Raw genomic sequence first — 10,777 nt, 5'->3', positions numbered from 1 at the left:
GACGGCTTGTATAAGTACACCTGCCATGTATGGTACTGGTACAATGTATTTGCAGTGGTGTTTACCTTTGGTTAAGCTATTTCAGTTCTGTAGTTGGCAATGAATACTGCTATTGGAGCTAATGGTGATGAGAGTTACATATTGACATTAAGGAGGAGGAAGAGGAGGAGAGTGGCAGTGGCAATGATAATGATGATGACAACTAGAATGGTAAAGAAAACAAAACTACAAGACAACAGATAAACTGTATTGTTTTAATATGAAAGAAGGCTATAAACAATAAACTGTAAATATGAAGTGAAGTGGTGTGGTCTCTTTATGTCTCTTAGATGGTCTCTTTATGTCTCTTAGAATTAAGGAAAGCAAAGATGGTATGGGTAGGGGTGGAGAAAAGGGTGTAGGTGGGGAAGTACTGTTCATTTATTTGAACAATTCCTTCCAGTTTGCTCAGCACACTTGGCTCAATGCTCGTCTCAGAGGATGTTCCTGCTTGCAGAGAGAGACATTTGATTTAAGCAGGTTTTCAACCTTTGCCTTTAAATCTTCTTCAGCTTGTAATTCCTTCTTGTAACTGTCTTCTTCTAAATTCTTCAAAATCTCCTGATGAGCGGTATTGAACTCAATCTGTCCTCGCAGATCTTGGAAGTATTGCAACTTTTTCTGCCGTTCTTTTTGAATTTCTTCAGCTTCCTTCTCTTTAAGCCATTCAATTTCTCCAAGGACTTGCTCTTTTTCTTTCTCTGCCTCTGCCCTCTCCATGTTGATGGCAACCACTGAAACATGGTAACATAGTAAAGAGAGAAGAAAAATTAATAACAACAATAATCACTTTTAACAAAGATACACAAGATCACTAATTTGGGTGAAGGTACAGTCAATGAGATTCCTCTCCAATACTTGATTCATATTTGTTTTATTGACACCCAGAAAGATAAAAGGCATTGTGAACCTAGTTGAAATTTGATTGATTTGTTTAATGCTTTACCAATTCCACCAATCAAATTTTAGTGGAGGGGATTTAGCCAATGACATCAATTGGTTTTTATTTTATCGACCTCGGAAGGATGAAAGGCAACATTGACCTTGGTGGCATTTGAACTCAGAACCTAGAGATGGCTGAAATGCTTCGAAGCTCTACACCTTCAATCAAATAATGATAATAATAATAATAATAATATTAGTAATGATAATGCTTCCAAATTTCGGTACAAGGCGAGCAGCTTAGGGAGAGAGAGTAAGTCAATTACATCAACCCCTAGTGTTCTATTGGTTCTTATTTTATCGACCCTGAAAGGCAAAGTCAATCCCGAGAGAATTTGAACTCAGAATGTGCAAATGGACAAAATGCCACTAAGCATTTTTCCTGGAATGCTAACAATTCTGCCAGCTCAACACCAATAATTCAAAGCATAAGCATAAGCATATAAGGCCAGAAACTTGGGAACAATTGATTAAAGTGGACCCAGTATTTAACTAGTACTCATTTTATTGACCTCCTGGAAAAACAAAATTAACCTCAATGGTATACTAAGCTCAAATCACAATAAGGTCAATTTTGAACTCAGAATCCAAAGGTATGTAACTAAAATACTGCAAGGTAGTTAGCTTATAACTATACTGATCCCAACGATGATGTTGAAAATAAGCAGACTTACATTTATCCATAACCTGTCGGCTCCTTATCCTGAAGACATCATCCATCAGAACTCTCCTCATCTCTCTATCTAAGCGCCACTGCTTCAACCGTTTTTGCCACTGATTCTCAATGTCTTCCTGAATCATACGTTCCATCTCTTTCTTGCGGGCTTCTTCTTCTGCTAATAAACTCCGCACATATTTTAAGTATGATTGAGTTTCTTTCTGGCATTCCAGCTGTGAGAATAGAGGAAATAGAAATGATTTATTAGCATATGGTAGAAATAAAGGCATCCCAGCCATGACCCTTCGATATTTTTATATATTAGAGACTGGTTACATTGCCAATAATAGTGATTTAGGTTGGTAAAGGAACAAGAATGAGAAGGTTCAGAGTTGGATATCATCATCATCATCATTGTTTAACTTCTGCTTTCCATGCTAGCATGGGTTGGACGATTTAACTGAGGACTGGTGGACCAGGAGGCAACACCAGGCTCCAATCTGATTTGGCAGAGTTTCTACAGCTGGATGCTCTTCCTAACGCCAACCACTCCGAGAGTGTAGTGGGTGTTTTACGTGCCACTGGCACGAGGGCCGGTCAAGTGGATACTGGCGACAGCCACACTCGAAATGGTGTGTTTTACGTGCCACTTGTACAGGAGCCAGTCCATCGGCACTGGCAACGATCTCGCTCGAATGTCTTTTCAGGATATGGAGGGATAAAAATGAGCTCCTAATCAAGAGGTCACATAGATTCTTGTTCTTTTTGAAGATGTTCAGGAAAGATTAGGGTCAGTTTAGGGATCAGAGTGCATAAAGTGTGTTTTATAGAAGGGCATAACCAGTGGAGTTAAAGAAATTGAGAAAAAGGGATGAATTTAGTTGAGAGTAGGATGAGGAGCAAAACGAGAAAGTTGTTGTTTAGCACCAGATCATTCACTGATGAAAAATATTCTAGTCTTGACCGTTCCAACTTTTTGAATATCAGGAATAACTATGTCTATTATATTCCTCTCTATTTGAAGGCATTTTGGCTGATATCTTTAGCATGCAGTTTGACCATGTTGAAGCTCTTTTAAAGGCTTATCAGTAGATTTCTAGTATAAAGAAGTGAAAAAGTAGATGCTATTAAAAAAGACAGATATCAAGGAAACAGACAGGTGTGTTCGAGACAGCAGAAGTAAATTCACATGCAGAGTACACCTGTTTTCAATTCAACTAAATGAAATGGAGTTGGGTACTCATCAATTTAAGTCATATGGCCTGGAATTAATCCAATGAACTGAGCAAAAATGTTGATGCTAATGTAGCCTACAAAAAGATTTACATAACTAGATCCCATCTTAGTTTCTAAATCTCTCCTATTAATCTGCTGGTAAAACTCACCAGAGAAAGAAATACAGTTTAGACTGGGAAGTTTAGCCAGCCAGAGAAGTGAGGTGATGGCTTGAGTATAGGACAATAGTCAAGGAAATATTTTTTGGGTTGGAAAACTCATTGTAAAGGCTAACAGAATATAATGGTTTAACCCTTTACTATTCAAATTACTTTGTCAAATGTAATGTGTATTTATTCATGTTGTTTTGAATTAATCATAAATCATCTTATAGTTTCAAGATTTTGATGATGTGATTGTTTATTTTAGAATGACATTGTAGAGTAGGTGTGAGAGGTCAGATCTGGCCAGTTTGAACATGAAGCAGACAATATTTTGGCTGGATATGGCTGGTTTAAATACTAAAGGGTTAAAAGTCATGGAGAATGAAGTTTAGAGGGTCTAAGGGGAGAAGAAAAAAGGAACCGGAAAAAGGGTTTTAAATGTTTTTGATATGGAATGGGCTGATAGAAGTTTCCAGGAACTGCACACATCCATAATGCCTTCTTTTGTCAACCTACAGAAGTTTCTGCTGAATATCAGCCACATTAATTTCTTCAGTCAAACAGGGTCCCACAGTTATGAGAATTGTCCTGCCTCCCTTTCTTGGAATTAAATTTTGCCTTTATTAAAGACTTTGTTTACAAAAGAAACCAAAACTACATAATGATAAAAAAACAAAACAGAGGAGCCTGCAGACTGTTTGTTGTTTGACCTGCTAGAAATAGCAACCAATTTCCCTCAAAACAGATTGTAAAATCTCTAAGAAATAAAGAGAAACTAGATGTTATTCCATATATACAAAAATATGGGATTGTTAAGGCTGAAATGCCATAACCCCTTTGTTACCGTATTTCTATTGAAAAACAACTGCTTTGTTTTAACTGATTTTTAAAATAATGTGGAATTTATCAAAATAACTTTGTCATTATTAAGCTAGTATTTGAAACATAAATTGATATGATATTTTAGCTGAAGATTTAAATTTAGATCACTTGAAAACAGGAAGTTTATATCATAGAACCAGAGGTGGTCTCAAAAAGATCGATCAGACTGATCTGAAGATAAACAACAGCAGGCTTGGCTGTCTGGTAAGAAGTTTGCTTCCCAACCACATGGTTCCGGATTCAGTCCCACTCATGGCATCTTGGGCAAGTGTCTTCTACTATAGCCTGGGGCCAACCAAAGCCTTGTGAATGGATTTAGTAGACGGAAACTGAAAGAAGCCCATCGTGTATGAGCTTACAAAAACACATTCCCAACTTTTAAGTCACTTCAAAAAAACCCCTCAATTCAATAACACCGTTTACAAACTCTATGCTTGGAATGACCAATTTTAAATACTATTGGAACTTACTCGCAAGGTACAGGAATCTTATACGTATACCATTCTGCCTAAATAATGGAACTGCAGATACAATATCCCTGCATATCTCACATCTATTTTCATTCCTCCACTTCACTCTCTATTTCATATCTTCTCTAGAATAACTATTGCTTAACCATTCTCTCACACCATCTCCGATGAAGGCATATATAAAATATCCCGGAAACAGCTGTAAGACCTATTTATAAATGTTTTGAAATCTTTCACAGCCTTGGATTTTTATCTCATTCTGTTAATTTTTTTATATATATGCATGCTGATATATGATCTACATTGGACTCCTCATTTGCATAATCACCGAAACCTGGAGCTTAACTATAGTCTGTCCCTAGCACTTACTCAGCATTACCTGACACCTTAGGGTCTTCTTGACACCATTACCTCTCATAACTTCAATATATATATGTATATGTATATATCTATGTGTGTGTTTTTGTGTCTGTATTTGTCCCCCCCCCCCCCACAATACCATTGACAACTAGTGTTGGTGTGTTTACATCCCTGTAAACTAGTAGTTCAGCAAAAGAGATCAATAGAAATAGTACTGGGCTTACAAAACATAAGTTGTGGGCTCAATTTCTTCGCCTAAAACCCTTCAAGGCAGTGTTCCAGCATGACCACAGTCAACTGCCTGAAACAAGTAAAAGAATAAAAGAATAACAAAACATAATATAGCTACGAACTTTTCTTTGTTGTTTTTGTCGATCCTCTTCTCCACATTTTTCCAGAAGAGCTTGCAGTGCTTTAATATCATATTCAAGTTCCTCTTGTTCATCTTCAGCTTTTCTCTGCAGTTTCTCTTTAATCGACTTTTCAAATATGTTTCTTGTCTCTTTCTGTAAACGCCTTTTTTCTTCAAGGCTTCTTTTCTCTTTCATTTCATCTAGAATGGCTTGTTCTTTCTGAATGTAAAAAAAATTTTTTTTAAAAGTCTCAAGCAACAGTCTGCACACAGGAAGAAATAATAATAATAATAATATTAATAATAATAATAATAATAATAATAATAATAATAATAATAATAATAATAATAATAATCGTCATCACCATCGTCATTTTTATTGTCATCATTGTTGCCCCCACCACCCATTTATTGTCTGTGTTGGACAGTTCAACAGGAGGTAGCAAGCCAGAGAAGACTGCACCAAGCTCCAATGTCTGTTTCGGCATGATTTTGTAACAAGAGGTAAATTAAGAGTTGGACTTTACCAGTTTAGGAAGTATATTTGGATGTGTGCACGTAAGATGGTTTGAAATGTATAAATTCATGTTTTACAAAAAGGTAAAGATAAATACCAGAAAGCAATGTTTTTGATTAACAAACATAATCTATTCCTTGCTCACTCATGAAGTAGCCGGCATAACAGAGATAAGCATACAAGACAACAGAGTATAGGAGACTTGAGTTAATTCCTTAATACACATCAAGGTAGTTAGCTTCGGTACTTGGCTGCATATCTAAAATATCCAATGAGTTTTGAAGTGCTAGTGAGATGAGGTAGAAATCCCATAGTGTGTTCAGTTAGACAAGCCACAAGCTTGTCAATAGTTTAGTGTCTAGATCTGAATGGGATAAACCAAAACAGTGACAAAAGGGAACCAGGTGTTAACATTGCAATATTTAGACAGCAACTGAATAAATGTTCTTGAAAAGCACACATTGTAAACCAAATACAACTGTCCTCAAATGAAAACAGTGGGTTAATATGGGTTAATAAAAAAAATAATAATGGTTTCAAATTTTAGCAAAAGGCCAGCAATTTGGGGGAAGTGGGTAAGTTGATTACATCAACCTCAACACTCAACTGGGGCTTATTTCATCAGCCATGTAAGGATGAAAGGCAAAGTTAATCTCAACAGAATTTAAACTCAGAAAGTAAAGACAGAAAAAATATGCTGCTAGTCAGTTTGTCTGGCATGCTAAAGATTCTGGCAGCTCACCGCTTTACTAATAATAATAACCCATTCTACTATAGGCACAAGGCCTGAAATTTGTGGGGAGGGGACTAGTCTATTACATCGACAACCCACCCTCCTCCCCAGTGTTTCACTGATACTTAATTTATCAACTCCTAAAGAATGAAAAGCTAAGTCAACTTTGGCAGAATTTGAGCTCAGAACATAACGACAGACGAAATACCATTAAGCATTCCACCCAGTGCTAACGGTTCTGCTTAACAGCTTTTTAATAATAATCTTTTCTTCTACAGGCACAAGGCCTGAAATTTGGTGGGAAGAGAGTAGTCGATTACATCGACTCCAGTGTTTCCCTGGTACTTAATTTATCAGCCCCAAAAGGATGAAAGGCAAAGTCGACTTTGATGGAATTTGAACTCGAAACATAGTGGCAGACAAAATACTGCCAAGCATTTCACCTGGTGTGCTAACAATTCTGACAGCTCGCTGCCTTCACCATTTTAATAATGATAATGATGATGGTTTCAAATTTTGGCACAAGGTCAACAACTTCAGGGGAGGGTGCAACTGGTATTTATTTTATTGATTCTGAAAGATAGGCATAAAAATGAAAATAGGGCATATCCAGAAAGCAGCAATAATTGGCATTGCAAAGCGTCTCTGCTAAGTCTTTGAGACTTTTAAAGAACATATCTTAATGGAAGCAATGGTTGAGTTTGTTGAAAGCTTTAGACTGATTTAAATTGATCACCTGCTCACACAAACACAGGTATGTATGCATAGACACATAAACATATACAAAGAAAACAGGTAGAGACACAAACACATATATATATATGCAAACACGCACACACAACTAGATATACACAAACACACAGATAGATAACTACACATATAGAAATATACAGATATACTAACATAAACATACACACATACTTTTATTTCCAACTTTATTTAGCAAAAAATAAAGAAGCATTTTTACGAGCAGTTTAAGTTCTTCTTCTTTTAACTTTTCTTCTCTGCACTTGTTCTCTTCCAATTCAGCCATTTGTTCTCGAAGTACATTAGCTACTTCTTCATTCCTGGTCTTCCTCTCCTTGTTTTCTTTCTCTTCTTTCTCAAGCATTTTCTGATATTCCTTCTGGCTCATTTCTCTAAAAATGTCGTCAACCATTTGTTTCTCCTTACGCATTATTTCTAACTTGTCAGCATTCCTTCTGTGTTCCGCTGCAATCTCCTGTACAAGTCGTTTGGAGGTAGCAGTTCGCAGTGGGTCACATTCCGAACTAGTCAAAGAAGAAAGAAAAAAGGTAAAGAGAAGAATAAAACATGCTGAAGAATCTCATTAAAATAGCAGACAGTTTCCCAGCAGTGGAACTCAGTGTTTCAAATTTACAGACCAATTATCAGGAACTGAACATGCTCTGTGTGCAATATGGATGCAATGTTATAGCAGTAGGCAGTATGTGCAATGGATAATGATAATATGCATGTCAAATTACATTCAATACAATAGAAAACTGTTAGGATTTTTGGATTTTTTCATCAGCTCAAACACCATTTATTTTTATATCTTTCATCACAAGGTATCATCATCATCATTGTCATCATTGTCTGATGAGTTTGAGGAAATTAGTTATGGTTTGGCAAATTTAAAGAGAACCCTGTTTAAAATATCAAAATCCACTTCTCACATCAGACACAGCAATATTTCTTATTTTATCATTCATATTAAATTAGAGTTTGGGATAAAACTTATCAGTATGGTTACACTTTTACCAACTGAAATCTCATAATAAAAACAATGCACCAACAAGGAAGCTATGTGGTCGCTCAACTTGATAGAAATTGTAACCAAATCTCTTTCAAATTACATCTGAAATAAAGAAAGAACAAATTAGATAATGAAGTCCTGCATACACTTAATAAAAGATAGCTAGATCACAGCCTGAATGCCTTTGCCTGATTAAGATTGACTTTAGACCATATAACAACATCAGGATCCTATTAATAACAGGGCTTCAGTCAGCATTTCTATTTTAATTTTAATTTAGTACTTGTAGTTTTGGGTGGGTTACAAACAGAAGAGTAATTGCAGAGCTGTCTAAGACAGGTATCAAATGGGATTGAATTAATGAAGTTACTATGCAATAAGTTATTAAACTCTCTCTACACCTTTACCACCAAGACTTGGTGTGGCAGGCTTACTAACCATGTGGTCTCTAAATTTACTTACCATAAGACGATATCTAATTAGACAAAAGAATCTTACCGAAACTTTTGATCCAGTTTTTCTTGGACTAATTTTTGTCTTTCTTCCTCTCTCTTTTCTCTTAATTGTTTTGCTCTTTGACGCATTGATTCCTTTTGCTGTTCCATAGTTAGGGGAACTGATTCAATCTCATTAAATAGTGCATTTTCTTCATCTGATAATAACTTTTTCAACCTGTAGTAGGAATTGTGCAAAATAGCCATAAAGAATGAGTGAATGAAAAAAAGGAGAGAATAACTGAATAATTGAATAAAGGATTGTATAACAGGATGAATGACAGAATAAACAACTGAATGGATGACTGACAGAATGAATGACTGATTAAATACATGAAAGGGAGTTGAATAAATAACAGATTGACTGACTAACCAAACAACTAAAAGAATGAAGGATTTGAAGTGTGAATGACTTAATGACTAAATGACAGAATGAATGAATGAATAAAGGCTGGGGTTAATGGGTAGAGAGGTAGATGGCTATGTTGCTAAAAAATTCGTTTCACAACTTCATAGTTTCAGGTTCAGTCCCAGAGTGTGGCACCTTGGACAAGTGTCTTCTACCATAGCCTTGGGTCAATCAAAACCTTATGTGTGAAATTTTGGTAGATAGAATCTGTGAGGAATCCTACCAGAGGGACTGATCTCATGGCAAACTTAACCTGCCACCCAGTTAAACTCCACTATTTGGCCCTTTGGTTTCTTTGATAGAGTCCACTCTGTTGCAAGCATTCAAACCAGGTTTCTTATCTGCCCTAAATAGGATCGTAAGTATTGTTCTTCCTCATTTGACTAAACAATTCAAAAAGGTTACTTATGAATATTTTATGCTGAATGTGTTCAGGTCAGAAACAGAAAGACCAGGCAGTAATACAACAGGGAATAGGAAATCATAAATAACATTAACCAGTTATTACCTCAGTTGCCTTTCTTCTAGTTGCTTCTCTTCCTCTTCAAATTTACAATGCACTTTTCTTTTCACAGCAGAAGCCACCATTTTCTTTTCTGTTATGTCTTCCCAGGTAATGTGGTTGGAAATTAATGTCTGTTTAAATGTGTCTTCTTCTTTGGATTCAGCATACTGTCGGTATCTTATTACAGATTCTTGATATAGTTGGTAGCCTGGTTTAGTAGCTGTTCTTCTTGCAACCTGTGTGGAACAAACAATATAAGAGAGAACTTATTCTCTTTTCATAAATGAAGTTTTTGTTGCTGTAGAATCTACAACAGAAGTGAAGTGTTTATTGTGCAAATCTACAATGGATCAAATCCACTGACCTAGTCCCAGTTATCCCTCATACCATAAAGTTGCTTAATACAAAGGTGAGAGTTACGTCTTCCACCAAGAGCTTACTACTTTTGTAAAAGAGAAAAAGAAAGAAATAAAACAAAAATGAAAAAAATTCATTTTAAACATGCAAAATAAGTCCTATATTTCTGCTTTAAGACTTTGGTAAACTGAATCCAATAACTACACGGTGATAATTTCTAGTTGGAACTTTTTCATTTACTTAGGTTCACAAAAATGCAAAAACATCAAAACTTTTTTTATGGCTGTGTGGTAAGAAGCCCGTTGTATATATATATATATATATATATGTATGTATGTATGTGTGTGTATATGTTTGTGTTTGTCCCCCCAACATCACTTGACAACCGATGCTGGTGTGTTTACGTCCCCATAACTTCGCAGTTCGGCAAAAGAGACCAATAGAATAAGTACTAGGCTTACAAAGAATAAGTCCTGGGGTTGATTTGTTTGACTAAAGGCGGTGCTCCAGCATGAGTTTATCAGTAATCAAATTAAGCAGAAAATGGAGAAATCTTGATCAACAATAACTGACTAACATCAATTATTATTTTTTATATATACAAATCACAAACTCTCCTGTCGTTAGACGACATACGAGGGTTTGGCGATTTCTTGCCGAACAAACACACATATGATTTCTTTATAGTAATCAAATGTTTGTGTACACATAAGCTCACTCCCTCTATCAAATTGACATTACCTGTACAGGTGCACTATGTGTCAGATGATGAAATGATCACTGAGCAATGTGAAATGAAGTGCTTTGCTCAAGAACACAACACAACGTCCAGTTTGGGAATTGAACCCACAATCTCACAATCATGAGTGCAACACCCTAACCACTAAGCCATGCACCATACATATATATGTACGTGTGTGT

At 36.0% G+C, this 10,777-nt stretch overlaps 1 protein-coding gene across 1 annotated transcript in view; it reads right to left on the bottom strand.

Annotated features, from left to right (window-relative positions):
- Positions 1-240: 240 nt before the first annotated feature.
- LOC106874434 (cilia- and flagella-associated protein 53) overlaps positions 241-10,777 on the bottom strand; it is a 13,197-nt gene continuing 2,660 nt past the window's right edge. The window contains exons 2-7 of the mRNA XM_014922168.3: positions 9,503-9,735; positions 8,590-8,763; positions 7,300-7,603; positions 5,084-5,302; positions 1,656-1,872; positions 241-773 (exon numbers count right to left, since the gene is read on the bottom strand). Coding sequence (XP_014777654.1) covers positions 448-773; positions 1,656-1,872; positions 5,084-5,302; positions 7,300-7,603; positions 8,590-8,763; positions 9,503-9,735 — 1,473 coding nt within the window. The 3' untranslated portion in view covers positions 241-447. The remainder of the gene's footprint in view (positions 774-1,655; positions 1,873-5,083; positions 5,303-7,299; positions 7,604-8,589; positions 8,764-9,502; positions 9,736-10,777) is intronic.

Source organism: Octopus bimaculoides, chromosome 8 (assembly GCF_046866305.1).
Source record: "Octopus bimaculoides isolate indiv1 chromosome 8, ASM4686630v1, whole genome shotgun sequence".
Lineage (NCBI taxonomy): Eukaryota > Metazoa > Mollusca > Cephalopoda > Octopoda > Octopodidae > Octopus > Octopus bimaculoides.
The sequence above is the reverse complement of the archived record's forward strand: the minus strand, read 5'-3'. Positions and strand labels throughout refer to the sequence as shown.